At 42.3% G+C, this 19,199-nt stretch overlaps 1 protein-coding gene across 1 annotated transcript; it reads right to left on the bottom strand.

Moving 5' to 3' along the window:
* Positions 1-6,741: 6,741 nt before the first annotated feature.
* On the bottom strand, positions 6,742-15,727 carry MPC1 (mitochondrial pyruvate carrier 1). Its single transcript, XM_072035840.1, has 5 exons — positions 15,608-15,727; positions 14,519-14,522; positions 9,226-9,322; positions 8,426-8,558; positions 6,742-7,710 (listed from the first exon to the last, which is right to left on the bottom strand). The coding sequence occupies exons 1-5, from the start codon at positions 15,676-15,678 to the stop codon at positions 7,692-7,694; spliced, it is 324 nt and encodes a 107-aa protein (XP_071891941.1). The 5' UTR covers positions 15,679-15,727; the 3' UTR covers positions 6,742-7,691.
* Positions 15,728-19,199: the final 3,472 nt, after the last annotated feature.

Raw genomic sequence — 19,199 nt, 5'->3', positions numbered from 1 at the left:
CTTCCCATCTAAAGCAGCTCTTTCAGCAGGGGACAGGCTGCCTTCCACTCTCTGCTGACTGTAGAGGAAGCACAGATGACTTGGTTAGACCAGACACCTCCCTTGGTCTGATGAATTAGGGCAATGAACCTCACCATTACCTCTTTTAATTTAAATACAGACAGGACCAGACTTATCTACAATTTCTCATTACTTTTCCAAAAACATTGTGTGTAGTGAGCATGACAGGTCTGTTAACTTCAAGCATTAGGAGGAGATTAGGTCCAAAACGCCCCTCAACTGGTCCACAGAGCTGATGGCATCAAAGCATTGTCAATGATTTATTACTTACAAAAGTGTCTTAATTTCAAAGCATATTTGAGAGCCAAAAAAGAAAACAGGGACTATGGGCATGTAGGCTCTGGACAGAGAGCAGGCTGAAAGTGTGCTTTTGTTTCTGCATGAACATGCAGTCTCTGTGCCACTGCACAGCAGAGAAGAGCGGTGCAAACAGGGCTGCTGAAGCCCCAAGTGGTGCAGGGACCTCTCACATCCCACTGCTGTGCCCTCCCAGTTGACCACTGCCACGGCCACAAATTTCACTCCTGACTGAGACAAAATGTGGTTTTTGGCTTTGTTTAGCTTCTGTGCTATTTTCTTGAGCAGAAGGTTGGCAAAAGTTACCCCAAATTTATTTTTCCTAGTTTCTTGGCTTGACAGAAATTCTTAATTCTCTGCATTATCATGAAACACTGTAAGATGGTCATCACCTTGCCATGAAAAAGAGGCAACCCAGAATGGCCCATTTGCTTAATATTTTTGTGCTGATAGATTTGGTCGATGAGACATGAGGATCAAAAACTTATTCTGCTTTTGTCGAAAGCTCAGTTTAATTTATTGGGACTTGCCAGTTGTACTTGATGAGAACCCACCTGAATCCTGCTCCTGGGTGCAAATATCTCACGTCAAACAAGGCAGCAGCTTCTGAAACGCACTGAAAGGAGGGGAGAGTTCCAGCGAGGACAAACACTCCCTGTGTCCTTTGAAATGATCCCTTGCTCCTGAAAACACAGTTATGAACCTCCTCCAACAAACCTGCATCGCTGGCAGTGACGGGTAACGGTGACCCAAAAACAAGTAGCAAACAAGCAAAGGCTAGAAAATGCATCCCCTTCCTTATGCCTCAGTTCAGGAAACCCGCTGTTTCACACACCACTCCATCACACTGGCAGAACGCACACAGCAGCTTTGTACAGCTCCACAGTAATTGTCTCTGCTATGACTCAAACCTTTCCAGATGCAGCCACCGCTTCTTTAGTGTCAGACACTGATCTCATCCACAGGTCTCTCATGCAAGGAGCTGAGGTCTACAAAGAGCAACTGCAGAAATAACAGCTGCTTCCCAAAGCGCTTGGCACCATAGCTTTGTGTTTGTGCTTCATGTGAGCTACTGGAAAGATTTGTAGGGCAAGGCAATGGCCTTCATTGTGGCTAACGCAGCAAACACAAGGCCACAATGAGCAGCCTTCTGAGCTCAGCTCTTTCTGGGGCATGGAGCACTCAGATCAGGTATCACAGAGACTCAGTTACCTGATACAACGTTGGGTACCCTGCCAGACCTTTGACCCTCTCCCGAACAATAATCAGGCTGAGAGCTAATGCTAGTGTTTACCAACATACAGTGTGACACACACAATGCATTGGAAAGGTTATCGCATTGCTGGTTTCGTGCTGTGCTCCCAGATGACCCATAACAGCCAGAGTGTACAAAAATAACTTGTAATTGCTACTTCAGAAAACATCCCCATGAACAAAATACAGTAATTTATTGCCTTGGGATGCCAGGGGCAAGGAGGCAATGTCTTTCTGAGTCTGCGAAAGATGAATGTTTGAGAGAATCTCTCCATCCCCCTGATGTTACTACAAGTTACTACAGGTTTAAATTTAGAGATCTTTCTGCGCTTAAACCACAATCTCAGAGCCAGACAGACTGCAGGGGGACAGGTTAGAGGAGATTAGTATCTTGTCCTGCCAGGAGAGCTTTACAATTTCACAACACCACATGTCCTCTTCAAAGCAAGAGAGATGCTCCTAGTCTCATTTACATCATTCAGCACCACCCTGGGAAGGCATCCCCTCCGTTCATACACCTCCTAGGACAACAACATGACATACAACTATTTCAAGCACCCTAAACACCAACTAACGCAAGTCACAGCACGGTTCTGCCTTGGATAAGTTAGGGGTTAAATTCCTTCAAAATTATGCACAGCTTGATTTGTATCATGTGTTTCTTCACAGATGGCCACACAGAGCCATCACGTAAGCGCTTGCAAGTGCTGCTGTAATTGGCATCGCTTTCACTTGCACCAAGGGCTGACTCCGTGCCACTTATTCCCGTGCAATAGTTTCACTTAATGAGAACGACATGACCCAGATTTCAGACTAAATGAAGAGGCTGAAAAGTCTTAGGCTTGTTGCCATAGCTACCTGAAATCTGCTGTTAGGAAAGGTAAGAATGAAAAGAGAGAAAGAGAAGAAGAAGAGAGCAGTATCATGGGCAGGGTTAGGCCACGTGACAAGGGGCAGGCAATGATCTGAAGGAGCGCAGCCTCAGCGACAGCACTCAGGGTGAGCTCTCCAGGCAGCCCGTGGTCCTGCATTGTTTGCTGTTGGGTCGGTGCTACGGACATAAGTTATTTGTAAGTGGTTACCACAGTGACAAAATTAAATGCACTGGCAGCTATTGGACCAGGAAAGACGGAAAAGGCTTGTGTGGAGAGAGGCAGACCTCCACAATTTATTTAATAAAGAAGTTGCTTCATCTTAGAACAAAAGACTGCTTTAATTTCACTAAAGATAGTGAAGCTTGCAGCAATGTCTTATTCAAACAGAATACACTTTTAAGCTTAAGATGACAGCAGAAATACATTCTGTAGAAGCAGAACTGCTGACATATTACATTAGCTAGTTACTGTTATTCCCCAAATGCAGATGGGACCAAATTGTCTTGTAAGACACAAGCTGAAGGCTTAAAATAGTAACTGTATTTTTGAACCTTTCACATATTACCGCTTTATATTGTTGATAGCTTGTCACATTAGCATAAAGAAACAGTTTTATTCATAGAGGGTTTTGTGCTAAGTCTACCAGTGAATGTATCACTTACTATTCTCTTATGCTTTTATTCCTGCTCTTCTTTACTCCTTTCACATTTTTATTTTTTTTATAACTGGCATGTCAGTTATACAAAACTATGCCAGTGTAACACAGGCTTGCCTACAACAGAAACATCCACAGTTGAAATAAACGTATCTGATGCCCTATGGAGACCATAAAACAGCTTGTATCAGGATTCATTTCCCTGAGTATGCTCAGGGAAAGCATTGCAGTAGCTGGAAGGCTTCTCTGTCACAATCCAGCATTGCATTTTCTGAACACTATTTCAAAACCTGTCTCAGCCCCAAGGAGTTAACTCTCCTGTAACCTTGCTAAGACTTTTCTCTGTTCCTTTCCCCCCAGTTCTCCACACTGCTGTCCTTGCCCAGATTGCACCATTGTGCTTTGTATGGAGAACAAAAGATAACCCACAATACCACGGAGAACTACATTTTACTAGGAATCTGTTTTCTCTGAGAACTAGCAGGCTGTATCAGCAGTAGCCTGGCTAAAGGGGGTTTTCTGCTGGTTTTTGAAGTAGGGAGAACTCACTTATTCAAACAGAAGCCAGAGAAGCAAAGTGAGGTAAAAAAAAAAAAAAAAAAAAAAAAGGAATGCACTGAATACAGCAGCATTAGCTGAAATGATTATATAGCTTGTAGCATTTGGGGGAGGTTGAACAAAATTCACTACAAGTAGCTGTTATTACCGTCATTAAAGAAAACTTGCAGGTAATTTATTCTCTTCAAAGCCCACAATTATGGTTATTGCTTTTTTTTTTTTTTTTTTTTGGGTCATTTATTACCATGCTACCAAATGACCTCCACATTTGAATCACAAATCAGCAAGTTTCCAGAGCAAGGACATTTAATCTTACAACTGCAGAAGAGACTGTGAGCTATTTTAATTCCATGGCAAGCTATTAGTCAGCCTCCCCTGGAAGAACAGGGTCAAGAGATCTCAAGCTCAGACTGGGAGGCGAGGGGGCACAACAGAGACCGAGAACTTCGCTGGAGCTGCCGCCCACCCGAATTCCCAAGGGTGCCACATTCCTTAGCAGCAGTCTAGCAGCACTGCTGAGAAAGGTGACAAATTCTTTCCTGTCTGAAAAGATGAAAGGAGGCAGCAGCTGAGGCTGTAGCAAGATGGGAAAGGCCACACAGCTCCTGGTTGTGCTGCAGTGGAGCAGGAGACTCAGGGAGGAACAGGATTAGTGCAGCATGGGTTTCTAGTGGCAGGACATATCCCACTGTTGAAAAGTTACTTGGATTAAAGCAAACTGTGAAATTAAAACCATTAAAACCAAATAGTTATTTCAGAATAATGGCAGGTAGAGACAAGCTCTATAATCTTATAAATCAAATGCAAATACTGAGCACTTGCTTTGGATTACTACTAAATTGGCACAGTCCCATTCTTTTATGCAACACCACCTGAGTGAAAAAAGGAAGCCCTTATATATATTAAGATATTCAGGTTTCATATTGTAAAAACCTCTGGAGTCTAAAACATTCTGTTTATTTTGGGTTACCCCAGAACACCATTCTTGAAATGCTCATATACCAATGGATCACAGTATTCTGCACTAGGGGAACAGGACAGATTAACTGTACAGTTATTTATTGCAATAACTCCTCCCTTCTACCCACTATACCCTACCCCCCCCCCCCCCCCGCCCCATACACACTGCCAAGCAACATTGTTTAAACAAAAAAAGGGCAGGTAAGCAGTTTGATTATGCTCTGAAAGAAGGACATGGGCCACTCCACCCATATAAACTATTTTAGCACTAGGTAAACTGACAGGCCATGTAACACCCACCCCAGACCGGGCCCTGCCCCTTCAAGTCCCAAGAAAGATCCAGATCACTACACCTTGGAGGCTTCCTAAATAAAATCAGACTAGGATACATCGCAATTTGAACTGATGACAATGGTTACTGAACAGCAGAAGTGTTGCAGTCAACCAAAGGTTGTTTTAATTTGCCCAGAATACTACTGATCCTGGACTATAAATTAGCAAAAACTGCGAGGCAGATGCCTCCCTCAAACACCTGGAACAACACAGGCATTCAGAGCACAATTCAAACTGGCTGTTGGTCTATGAGGTCAAGCTGTGAGGGGAGACCAAGGAAACAGTTGACAAGATTTATGGAAAAAGATCACACAGTAAAAGACCACCTGCAGCTTTCTAACACCTGAAGGAAATGAATGCTGAAGAGCTCATCTGCTTTTTGTCAGCTGCACCAATTGGTCAAACAGTAAAGACTACTTCCCTACACAACTTACAATTGATCTGCCTCAGCATTTCTACCACTTGCTGATCAACACCTGTTGAACAAGCTATTTCATTCTCTTTTAAATGCAGCCTTCATGAAGTCATTACAGCACACTCACACAGCCAAGGCTTTTTGCATTTGATCTCACTTGTGTAAACAGAACTGAGCCACTTTAACCATGTAAGAGTTAATTATCCAAGTTTACAAGCTCCTTGCTCTTTCCTAACCCAAGCCTCCTGAGAATATCAAGTTGCAGCAGTCACAGCCCAGCACTTTCAGCAGCCCCCAAGTGCTGCTCCAGCTGTTCAGACTTGTGCATCAGCACATCAGCAGTATCAGCATTACCTGCTGCTGAGACTGTGGTGCTTGGGAGGGGGTGGATCCTGCTGTAAATAGCCTGTCCTGACACCCCAAGTCATCTGTGTTACCTGAAAGGAGCTGAGGAGGCAGCATAATGCATCTCAATATTCCATTCTACCCTCCCCCCCCCAAAAAAAGAAGGACTAACAGCCATTTATTTATTAATATTAGTGCACTTATTTTGTCATTCAGTTGGAAAACCACAAAGCTCATCCTTCTTCCAAGGTCTCTACCTTACAAACTACAAATGTAAAGGCCTTGCCTGCACCCCGCAGCCCTCTATCACAGGCACATCTGAAACAGTACAAGCAAAGCCTGGACCACATCACTGCAGGAGGCTATTTGGGTTGTCCAAGCTTGATTTTCCCCTTTGTGAAGCCGTAACCACAGAACTCACCACCTTCTTATCCTTCATATATATAAAAATGGTTTCCAGGACTTTCTCCATCACCTTCCCAGTACCGAGATAAGGCCAATTAGTCTGTAGTTCCCTAGATCCTCCTTAAAACAAAAGAGCTCTACTCACACTTTCAGTCTCGGGAAACCTCTTCCAGGCACCAGGAAGATTCAGAAATAATCAAGTGGCCATGTAACATCAGCCAGCTCTCTCAGCACTCATATATTCAAGCTGTCAGGCCCCAGGGACTTGCATCTAGTTTCAATGCTCCCTAATCTGACCCTCCTCCTTGGGGGTGTGTGTATGCATGTCTTCCTTGTTTGAAGCTCCCTCCTATCTTAGTGGCCTAGGATTCATGATGGCCAGTTTTACTCATAAACAGTGAGACACTGGAAAAAAAAGGAAAAAAAGTTTTAGTATTCAGAGGACATTTGCCTGAACTCATTGCATACAAAGGATAATATCATTTATTTTGCCAGTCTGTTTTTGCTTCATGTCATTACAGTAATGTGCCTCTTCATACTAATCTTTCACTTAGGATCTGGTATCACAGTATGATAAACAGAACTTTTCAAAATTTTGAGATGGTTTATTGCCATTTGGAATATGTTTTATTGTTCAAAAACTGCACCAAGATAAAATCCGTCATGTACATTCTTCGTCATCTACAACTTTAACATCAATGTAACATTCAGGCAAGTCATGCATGAAAAAAATCATTCTTCCAATGACATCAAAAAACTACTGAAAGGCACCTTGTGTCCTTCAGATCTTGGAATCCAAAAAAGCTTTTGCCTGAACAAGGATTACATACATCTAGAACTCAAACAGCAGGAAAAAAATCCATTTAGAACTTCCTGATAAGTAGTATCAGACTTTCTTTCCTTCATTCAGTGCTATGCTTTTGCTTTTCCACATCTTCATTAAATAATGTGCGACTTAAATTGTGTTAATGTCTCTACTGAGACAAGGCATGCAGTAAAGGAAGATGGAAAGCTGGTTGCTTCCAGGCTGCCTGTCTACTCATTTGTTCTTGTAGATTAGCAAGCCATTGCTTAAGTTTAAAAAAAAGAGAATAGGAATGAATGCACCTAAGTTAAATGGCTTTTAAGAATATGTTTACATAGAACAATACCACCTACAGTTCTGCTGTACTGACCTCTGTTCATATTAATTTGAAAACAAGTTGACAAACCATCATGGGCCATCTATTTTTGCAGAGAGTTGGTTTTAAATATTGCTGGTTATTTACATTACTAACTCTTTATTAGAAGGGTAGTTAAAGACCTGTAAGGCAACAAAACATTAAATGCAATGTTTCCCTCCCATTGCTGTGTGGTACTTTTTTTTTTTTAAAGGCAAGATAAAAAATTAGTAGAAGGATCCTTGATGGGGTCATTCACAACAGGTGTTTTGGTTTTATCCCCATTATAATTGTCACAGCAACTGTAGATGGCACATCTTCCTTGGTTGTGATTCGGGATGAGCATATTCCCTGGCGTATTTCAAGTTAGGTATTTAGTTCTTTTTCTCCATCCTGCCAAGAGAAGAACATGCTTTATAATAGTGAATACTGGACTTCATTCCTTGAGTTCTACTGTGCATCCAGGACTTTGCTCACAACTGAAGGACACATGGCCAGTTATTTATGCAAAGGCAGGTCCACATATAGTTTTGTCAAGTCTTTTTGAGTTTACAGTTCAGGAGGCTTCATCCTCTTATTACTCTGCATAGATTTCTTAGAGCAGAAGAGAAAAGCCACAACCTTGACTCATACAGATTGCCTAGGGGCAGTGGCTGCATTACTAGCTAGAAACTGAAGATGTAAGACTTGCAGTATGAACCCGTTACACAATATCAGATCTATCCCATATAGATAAGACCAGTCAGCTTAGTTTGTTCTTGATTTGTCTTTCAGACATACAAACCCTTGTTTCATGGAAGCCTCCATCTCACGAGTTACTGAGCTAGACACATGCAGGTTAACCAAAATACACAAGCAAAATCAAAAATAGCCAGCAGCTGCTAAAAGACATCCATGACCATAAGGATTCAGCCTTTTCTGTGTGGACCTCTCCAAAGCTCCACAGGAGGTACAAGGCAATAAGCCACATTTCAACTTATCTCAACATTGTTCTTCACTACTTTTCGCAAACCTATTAAGAAGTCCAGCAGCCACCACAGTTACATGTCACTGAAAGAACACCGAGAGCCAATGGCTTATGGCTTCCCATTTTTAAAGTTGAACTTGCCTGTATTTGATCAGTCGTCCTCCTTGAATAAGTTGTGCAACTTCATTAGTCAAGTGGCATGCAAAGAGAAGCCAGTTCCTTGGCTGCACTTTGTAGGCAAATCTCATGAAAGTCAAGGAGTAACAACACAGTGCTGCAAAGTAACAGATACCAGTGATTATTTTAAAATACCCGCATTTTTTTGAGAAATCATTTTCACACCAGCAGAAAGCTTCTTATTGGCATTTGAATTTTGCATTTGTTTTATAAACTTGTCCACTTTAAGTATCCAATGCAGAAAAACATACAACAGCACTCATTTTGCTATACAAATTGTTGGGTTGCAGCCTTCCACAAAACAAGCTTGCTTTCCCTCAGAGTGTCCCATGAGGGAACTGAAACCTTTTTAGGTTATTACCTGAACTATCTCAGCCAGAAAATAAAAGGAGTCCTGTTAATCCTAATGAGATATGGCAAAAATTATCCTGACAATTTCTAGGACAGTGTTTTTAAGATAATTTTAATACAGTTCTACTGGAAAAATTCTAAAAATGGACTTGAAGAGAAGCAAGTCTCCCCTCCCCCAAGATACAATGAACAATCAGAAGCATAAAGCTTTGTTACCAGCTTTCCAAGAAGGCAAGAAACAGCTTTAATCTACCTTCCTACCAGAAGTGGCCTTTAAAGCTATATTGCAAGATACTTAGTATCTATAGCTGCTTTGATCACCAATTCAGAAGCAGTTAGTAGTACATTGCTCCTTGAAGTATGGAATCTGTGTTCTGTAGTCAGCTTACTGACAAGAAGTTCCCAGTACTTACCAAATGTCATTCGGCCACTGATGATTTCTGGAGATTTCTTCATGTCATTAATAGCAGCAACAGGAAGTCCCCAGTTGGCTACTGGCCCCCAAAAGTGCTATAAAAAAAGGGAAAAAGGAAAATTAAGTTGGACAAAACCACAAACATCCAGCAGCATACACACAGCTTTCCTTAGCCACACAGATCTTTGGACAATGGGGTTCAGGGTAAGATTCCAAGTTAAGACATACAGATTTGAATTCCTGTTTTAACAGAATCTAGTATTCATGAAGGAGGCAGGAGGAACCCACTCCCAATCTTCTTGCAAACTTGAGAAAAGCTACTCTACGACTGCTGAAATGCAGTTCCATGTAATTCTCCTCAGATATTAATAAGCAGTCTCACTGGTTTAGCCTTACAGCAATCTCAGTTTCACAGCTCATGTCTGTGCAGAACATTAGCATTCATCTCTCAAGTTGGAGTTTTCAAAAACATAATAAGAACGTGAGAAATAACTTGAAGAACAAGAACTCTTTTCATGTTATGCTGAGAATCAAGAAATACTCAGCATGTGCCTTCAACTGCTTACACTACCTCTTCCAAAGAGCAAGGCCATTAAATTAAGCTAAATTACAGATTCATCTGCAACTATTGAACCAACTTGGTGACAACCTAAAGGTCAGTGACTAGCTTTAAGATAAGAACAATTAAGTGCAGGTATGTTCATGTGGAGACAAAGAATCAAGTCAGAAGTTAGTTGAAAAACTGACAAGAGATCAAGTTGTTCTGGCTAAATGACTCCAAACTGAGAAAGATGGTCAATTTAACTTCTGCTGTTTTTAGGAATAACAAGATTTTCACAGACTTCTTTCTGCAGAAGATGCACGTAGTACTCCCATGAGTTTCTTTTCCCATAGGAAACTAACAATGTTCAAAACTAATTTGGGCTAGATATAACAGAGTTACACCTTACAATAAAAAGCTTTGCAGATACACACTATGTCCATTTTTTTTTTTTGTCTCTCCCTAATGGTAATACCACAGATATTTCAATGATTTGGAATTACCAGGGGGTAGTTCAAGTCTCTTGCAGCTTGAATTCCAAGACACCTTTTTATCAGGCTGAATTATAGCTTCTAACATCATAATAGGACTCTGATTAAAAGTCATACTCACTTCCTGCAAATTTGGATAATATGAGCAACTAAGTATATAGAAGACAGAGGTAATGCTGCACACTGTTTTGATAGTTTAACCTTAGTGCAATATGCAAACTCAGTATAGTACTTCTCCAAGTGTTCACAGGCTGCGCATTGGCACAAATTCAGACTTAAGAGTAATTATGGAGTGCATTTTTTAAACTATATTTCTACTGATAGGAAAGGTGACACCTGCAACAGCTAAAGCCTCTTGAAGCCATTGGAGAGCACACAGCATAACAGGGAATAATTATATGGTTACACAGTATTTACACTTTACAGGTATGTTTAGGTAGTGTAAAGAAGCATACCTATAATACAAAATATTTGTTGCTACAGAATGAGAACATTCACAGAAAGTCAACAGCATGCAGAACATTTTTTTAGATGCTTTAATGCAACTATTTAAATAGTTTAACTGACAGTAACAGGCCAGCAACAGACATACAATCACATAACCATGATCTGCTCAGTAAGAATCTAGGACAACTTGTGTTTGAATCACCATGCTAAAGCAGACTGCAAAAAGGTTACTGGTGAGGCAGCACACACTTCTGAACTCTTTATTGAGATGTCAGGAGTAATTTACATGATTTCAGTTCCAGAAAGCAAGTCTTTATGGTTTAACCCTGACATTTTTGGAATGTATAAAACAATTACAGCTTTGACAGTTTTAATGGTGACTTCTATTTTGGAAGTTCAGTAAAAGTGCCAAGCAGACAAATAGTGCACACTATGCTATGGACTGCCTCAAGCTCCAGTAACACAAACTAAAGAGCCATCAGTTCTGACTTCTGGTGCTGTAACAGTAACACTCCTCTGCTAACCAGGAAAGTAGATGCAAAGCCTTTCCCTGGAGACAGTTATCCAGCTGTAAGTGCCTGCAGGCAGGCAGCCCTTTGAAGTTCTCATACACAAGAATTAAACTACCCTTACACTGTTTGTCTTTGGCTTGCAGCAATGAGCAAGCCTTCCATAAAATTGTGATTATTGCTATTCAGAGTCAACCATAACAGTATGATTCACAGCCTAACAGGCCTAAAATATCAACTCCCAGTTTCAGGAGCAAACCAAACGCTACCTACGGAGTTTTTCTTTAACTGTTATATAGTACCATTTACTGTCTTGAGTAAAGCTAGTTAAAAAAAATAAAATCAAGCAAGGTAATTCAATTAGGTTACCACTGTATTACCAGTATTGTTGCTATATGAAAGGGTTGCTCTGGACTGATTTGATCTCCTTTGGAAAGGATATGGAAAACATCTGATTTTCTAGTGATTACTTTAGGAGACAGCCTAAAGGAGCTAATGGTTGGTCACATTAACAAAAGACTTGCAAGTAAGTATCACTAGTTCATCACTCCTGGAGGTCAGCAGTATACTTTTCAGACACAGGCAGGTTTACTACAGTGCCAGGAGGAAACAGAATTACAAGTTACTGGAGCCAGGCAGAAAGTGAAAACACAAGTTCCCTCCCCTTCCTTACCGTGCTGTTCAAGTGGGCCATCGTTGTTTGTCAAACAGCACATGGAAGACAAAAAGAAATATTAGTTTCCTTCATAATCCACACAGAAAGAAGTTTACCACAAATAAAGAGAAGACAGTATATTTCTCTAGCATTAACCTATGTTAATGTAACTGTACTAAAAGTCCGTTTCCTTCAAGAACTGTTACTTTGACAAGTGTTTGCTGTTCAAGCATCTTTTTCCTAGTGAGACAAACCTCATTATGGTCTGTGGAAGACTTTCCTGCCCTGTAGACCTCAAAGCATCCAAGATCCCACCCTAAGCTAGTTTCAAAAGAGGACAAAGCTGAATAACAACAGTTGCTCTGTGAAGGTTTTTGAAGATGCTGCTTTGAATTCTTTGTATACCTACATTTAAGTAGGTCAAACAAAACACTGCCAGACTTCCTGCTGTCACTAAGTTCAAGCCAACTGCAACTGGATTAAGTGATTACAAGACATTTTCAGAGATCTAACATGCTATTTAAATGAACTCCGTAATTAGTGTGTAAGTGATCATATAATTACTAGATAATTTAATAACTTAGTAATCTATGCATAAATCCCAGACTACAGGTAAGATTGCTTGCTACTACACCTTTAAAAATGCTTCCGAACTTTTAAGCGTCCTCTTCCTACTATCCTGATAGGGTTCAGCTGCAAATTATGACTTAACAGAAACAGGCTATTAATATAAATCCTGCTGCTGACCAGTTACTGCTTGTGTCCTTCTGCAGAAATAGCAGAACACTTGGTGATAGGCACTTCCATCACACTGGCTTCAGTGTTCACTTACCAAATGACCACAGTAAGTGAACAGTCAGGTCTACTCCAGGAGTCGAGCTGGTTGTGCACTTCAGTGCATCTTTGTTACAAGCAGAGTCTGATTCAAGAGGTTTTGTGGTTTGTCCTTGACTAGCCTAACCACTTGTTCTTTTGTTTTTGTATTAACTGATCTTCAACAATAATTAATTGAGGTTTTCAGAGGACAAAAGCACATTTCACCTTTTTCATAAAACCTCTACCAGACAGGTTCAAGTGCAGCTCTTAGCACAGGGCTTTTGTGCCAACAGAAGGCACCCTCCATTTTTCAAGGGGAAGTTGTTTTCATGTAAATAGGAGCCTAAAATAGAACCACACAGCCAGCTGCTAGCAGGGTGGCCAACTCTGGCTAAGGTCTTGCAACAGTCCCCACGCTCACGTGAAACCACATCAGTTACTGTAGTCCCCGAGCAGGGCAGATCAAGGTCACTGAGCTCTTCAGAAGCAGACATCCACCCCCAAAGCTCTGCAGGTAATACACCGCATTTGTTGCGGCTGTATCTGAAACAAGGATACCAGGGCACAGGCATCTGTTCCTGCCGAGATGCCATTCCAAACTAGTAGTTTCCAAGAATTACATTCAATCCCCTCACAAAGGGAACATTTTGTCCACAGTTCCAGGAACATCACTACTGCGTCTGTTGGATTTACTCACTCAGCAACTACACTTCCTGTGCAAGCATCCAGACATCACGGGAGGAACCAACAGCTGGTCAATACTTGATATTGATACTACAGGTCATACAAAAAGATGTATTCTCCCCAAATTTGTACACATCTTCATGTTGTCACATTAATAGGCCAGAGACCATTCTGCAGACAATGTCACCCACCAGGCAGAAAGGGTATTACTCCTCTGAAAAACATGCAGATTTGTTCAGTTCTCAGAGCACGCTCCATGCCCTTCAATTCCTAGCACTAACCTGTAGAGGGTATTTATTTGTTTAGATACTGTGTCCTTATGTTTAAAAGTTTACTAGAAAGAAGAACTGAAGATCAGCTAATTCAAGTTATACTACTAATGTTAATTGAAATAGAGTTTAGGAGTTAAGTTGTCTAAGACTTTCTTTTTACAAAACCATAAGGGCTATTGCTTCACAAGGAATGAACCGTCTCTATTTCAAAGCCACCTATGTTCAGTCACTCTGTTTACATTGCTGCTGAGTTATCAGGAAGACATTTCAGAGGTGCTCCAAAAGATGTAGCCTCCATGCTTGCTTTTCTTTCACTAAAAAAACTTTAGGGCTCCTTGTTGCTAATGCCATGAGAAGATCCCACTTGCCCATAGTGGCCTTAAGGTCCTTTTACATCAGAGATGGAAGAAAGCTGTTTTACTCAATTTTTTTCAGAGGACATCATCTATAAACTATTAGGATAGGAAACAGAGGACTCAGTTGCCTACTATTAGTGGCTTAAATTATACAGCTTTAGTGATACCTGACCTTTTTAGGATCTTTAGAAAAATGCAACCTCAAGTTCACAGTATAGAGCTATCAGGCCTTCATATGCTAATCAGTTAGTCTGAAGTTAACATTACCACTGCATTTTACAAGCAGCAGCACGAGAAGCTGTACCTACAGCTTACGTTCTTACCATGTTTATTTTAAAGTATGAAGGCAGTTAGGCATACTATAGGTAGATGATTTACAGTCATTCAACTCCCTATTAAACACCACTTCAGAGAACTCAGAATTGAAACTGGCAGAGCACTTAATAATTAACAACAGCTTTAAAAGCAATTTATCTTGTTTCCTTGCGCACAATCCAGAAGGCAGCTGATGACATAACACAGTGCTGCTGCCAGCTGTAACCACCTGAGAAAAGCAGCATGCCTTCATTACACTGCCTTTCAGGATTTCCAGTGACAAAGCTGAAACCAAAGCTGCTCATGCTGATACGTGTCTGTAAGATTTGACTGCCCCAAGCCAGAAGTGTAACACCAGGCACTGCCACACTGAATTCCACTGCTTTGGGTAACTGCAGTTATTCTATCTAGGGTCAAGTAGTTGAACACAGCACAGATGTTGCAAGCAGTATCTCCAGTCATCTTTTCCCACGAGTGTGTTACACATTTCAAAGCCTTGTTTTACTGTAGTGACTAGATACTGTTTCCTAGAACAGATACCATAGCCTTGCAGCTTTGAGGAAAGCTGTCCTTGCTCTGACAGAGACAAGAAGAGAATTTTCTTTGGGATAGAAAGAGTCCTGCAGGCTGGCAAAGCAAAGGCTTTCAGGAAGGAATGCAAAGAGACACAGCTCCTAAATATACACAGCTCCTAAATATACACTCTGCATTTCTGTTACAGCACGGCCTAGACTCCTTTGTTGACAGCTATCTGAATTTTAACCTCCGCAAAGGGCACAATCAAGAACTCACACAGGCTGCAGGGGATAGCACAACTGACCTAGGCCCTTCCTGACATCCTGAGTAACCGAAGTACAAATTAAGCAGGTATCCTTGTACATCAGGCAGATGTACAAAGCAAGAACTGAGGATTTTTTTTTTCAATACAGCCTTAGTTTATTTCAGGACTAGAGCAAAACACAGCTCATTTTTTCCACTGCCTTTACGTCTCCGGTAACGAAAGAGATACCTCCAGCTGTTAACCTTGGTGGTATCGGGAAGCAGCCACCACCATTTGTTTGTTCCTTTAATTAGGGCTCAGGCTGCTGTTTCACCCCCTGGCTACCCGCTACCGCTGCCAGCTGCGCCCACGAAGCTCCCCCAGGCCCGCAGAGCCCCCGGCAGGCGTGCAGGCAGCGCGCAGCCCGCTCTGACCTTCACCTCCCCTCAGGGCTGTCCCTCCCCTCTCCCCTGCCGGCCACCCCCGGCGCTATCTACCCCTCCCCGCTGCCGGCAGCCGCCTGCCCGCCCTTACCTCATCAGGTAGTCGCGGAAGTCCTTGCTGCGCAGGTACTCCATGGCCTTGCGGCCCAGCGCCCCCGCCATGGCGGCCCCGCCGGCCGGCAGCGCCCGCACCCGCCGCTCCCCCAGCCCGCCCCCGCCGCCCCTTTTATAGGCTCGCGCGCACCGCCCCCGCCTCCCCGCCCTCCGATCTCGCTCCTCATTGGCTGGAGGGTCGAGGCCCCGCCCCCCTCCTGAGGCGAGGCCCCGCCCCCTCACCGCCGGCCGTTGTGGCGGTTGGGCCGGGGGCGTGAGGCGGAGGTGGGGCGGGGGCCGCCATGGCGGTGTCCGCGCTGTGTGAGGGGCGGCTTCCCCCCGTGCCGGGGCAGGACACACCGCCACAAGCACTTTCCATTTCCCACCCGAGCGGAGGCCGCTTGTTTAGAGTGGCAGATAAACTCTAACCCCGCTAATAGCGTCTCCATAAAGCTCGGGGCGGTCAAACAAATGCCTGCGCGCGAGCGGCTCCGTTTATCTTTGCTTCCTGCGCTGGAGATAGTGGAATGGGCGTTTATCTGCTCCCACTGCTGCCCGGAGATTTGCAGCCTGGGTTTTACAGCCTGGAGCTGCAGTGAGTGCAGCCTGGGCCATGCCTGTGCTCTGCAGTAAGCCCTGGTGACCACTGCTGCTCCGTCCCCTTCTGCTCTTCCTGGCAGTATCTTGGAGAAATATATAAAAAAATAAAAAATAAAGGGAGTTCTTCCCCCTTTTCCTCTTCTTTGCTTGCTTGGAGGGCAGCAAGTTTGAAGAAAGGCAGGGTCTGTGCAAATCCTCTCCTTTTTACATATCCTTAATGCGTGCTATGACACCACACAGTCACTGCTGTGTGGGAAGAAAAGCTTTAATCCTCCTGATACACAGCGTTACACAACGCCAAGATGTAGCCCAACATATTCCCATGGCCTATTTAGGCTCCTCATTTAGAAACAAGTATAATTCAGAAAGAGGACTCAAGGAATCATTTGTTTGAGTCGATTTGACTTGGGCTGACACAGGAAGGGGCTGTGGAAATTAGTCCAGTGTGTGCAAACGGACCGTCACGTGCGGGGATTCCTCATATCCTACAAAGCCTCTTTCAGTCAATAGTTACTGAGCTACAATTTTAACTGAAACAAAGCCTAATTCTTCTTTACTGAGACTTCTTTACTGAGAATACATGCACCTTTTTCTTGACTGTGTATAAAGAAGAAAAAAATCTTCCATCTGCTTTGGAAGATCCTTTACTGTTTCTTCCAATAATACACAAGTTTTATCAGCCTTTTCTCATAGGGTTTTTAGTCTTCTATCATTTTCCTTACTCCATTTCGACTCTTACCTACATATTTACATCTTTCTTAAAACAGTCCCAACGTGGTTCATAACGTTTCAATCAAACCCTTCCAAGCAGTGCAGAGTCCTTCTCTAATTTTGAGTGTTTTCAATTCTGCGTGTTTTCACTTTGTTTTCAAAATAGTTAATGAAAAAATCATTAACTAGATATGGGCCCAGAATAAATCAGTCCCAAGTGACAGGCCATACCAGTTAAATAACAGAAGCAGCTACCAACGATTTGAAGTATGCTTTTGCTGCAGTTCTGTATGTGCTTATTATGTGCTTATAGTGGTTTTATTTACACACTTTTTTTTTTTTTTTTTTTTTTTTTTGGGTTTCTTGTGTCATACAGGACAGTGTTAAATGCCATTATCGGAGCTAGACCATTTGACTTGCAATTTACTGGATCATTGTTGACCCTCTCTCTTCAGACACATGCTGTTCTCTAGTGCTCCTGGACTGTCCCATCCTCTCCATGAGCTGGGCAACGATCACTGATGATCTCAAGTTGCTTCTGCTAGGGCCTGGTGGCTCTCAGAGCAAATTTCATCAGGTCCTGTTATACATTTTTGTCTAAAATATATTTCAACCATTTTTTCCTCCTTGTCTGGACAATCATTTTATCAAACATTCACTCTTCATTTAGATCTACTCTGAGTTACTATTGTCATGTTTCCACCTTTACTGTTTATGGGCTCTTTCTGCATTATTCAAAGGCTCTGCAATTTTCTTCATCTTATTTTATTTTTAATGCTTTTATCAAACTTCTTTACTCATATTTTATGCCCTTTGATAGCTGAAAAGGATTTCATGCCTTACCTTTTCTGATCCATTTTTCTGCAGGCTTGGCACCATTTATTTATTTTCATCTATTCATGTCCTTTTTTCCTACCTATTGTATGTTTCCTTTAGATTTTAAGGTCACGATGTTCTTGTGAATAAGCCAAGCCACTTACATCTGAGGGTGGTTCCTATGTATCTTCCAATCAGAATAGTAATTGTAGCTTTTTGTTTTGTTTTCAGACAGATAGGTCCCCTGCAATCTTTTATCCCCTAGATTATCCTCACAGAAGCCCTACCTGCCATTTCCTGACATTTCTTCCTGGAATTCCCATTGCTTTCATTTGTTTCTCTTTAGCCTTGTACTTCAGACCTCTCTGAGAAGACCTCTCCGGAGTTTGTTAGGCTGTTCAGTTATTCTTGTTTTCCCTCAGCCTTTGGCCAGGTCACTACTTTTTAACTCCCTTGTTGACTTTTGTTACTGACCATCTTTAAACTCTTCCTCACTAGATTAGCACAGTGGTGTCCTTGAATTCCCTTCCTTGTTTTTAGCAGGTAGATGCTACTTTGTACAGCAGTTATACACCGGACATTCTCCAGAAAAGAGGAAATCAGAGGCTTTCTACAGATACTGCTTGTGCAGCTCATCATTTTCTTCCTGCCAGCATACATATGCCCTCTCCTGAACTGCTGCCTGCAGCTGGTGGGATGGAAGAGAACATCCTTGGCTCCTTCAGCTTTGCTCGTGCAAATCTGAGGTGCTAGAACACCTTAGCACTCACATTTTTGCACACAAGGACACATATAATGTAGTCAGGACTGTCTAGTCCTCAGTAATTTTTCAGATTTTGTCTCTGTGAGGTTGAGATGTTGACTAATGGCTCTGCTTTGCTCAGAAGAGAGTTTCTATATACCAAAATCTAAATTTTTTGCGTGCATGGGTAGCGGGCATGAGCCTCCCAGCTGCAGGGAATTTATGGCTCTTCCCATTCTCTTCATCGCAGAGCTACAGATCAGGAACTTGCATCTTTTGATCTCATCAGATGCAGAGCTAACTGCTGTGTAAGGGAGCCTACCATTTTTCCTCCTTTTAGGGCAGCTCTGTCTTCCTGTTGGCATGCCTTTGCAGGCACGTGCATGGTGGCATGACCTTGACAAGGAGAAAGGAATGTAATACCTGTCTGGCATTAAAAACAGCAAAGAAAGTTGCATTATGGGCATTGCAGAACTGAAGATGGTGAACTAATGCTATTTGGTAGTTATGCTTCTGGCATAAGACATGAAATCAGCCCTAAAGGAAGTATCTATCTGTTATAACTGTTATAAAACAGCCACAGGGAAAAGTGGTGGTGCTTTTTCCCAGCTGTGAAAAGAATTGCACATAATTTGCGATTTGAACACATAATTTGGGGTGTTGCATGACAGACAAGGCAACCAGGAAACCAGGACAAGTACCTAAGCAAGCTGTTCAATAA

Source organism: Anas platyrhynchos, chromosome 3 (assembly GCF_047663525.1).
Source record: "Anas platyrhynchos isolate ZD024472 breed Pekin duck chromosome 3, IASCAAS_PekinDuck_T2T, whole genome shotgun sequence".
NCBI lineage: Eukaryota > Metazoa > Chordata > Aves > Anseriformes > Anatidae > Anas > Anas platyrhynchos.
This window is presented reverse-complemented; position numbering and strand designations above follow the sequence as displayed.

Excerpts from the sequence above, each read along its gene's own strand:
- MPC1 (XM_072035840.1), bottom strand. The coding sequence starts at position 15,678 with ATGGCGGGGGCGCTGGGCCGCAAGGCCATGGAGTACCTGCGCAGCAAG. Across the intron at positions 8,559-9,225 it reads CAGTGGCCGAATGACATTTG|CACTGTGTTGTTACTCCTTG; the intron begins GTAAGTACTGGG and ends GTTACTTTGCAG.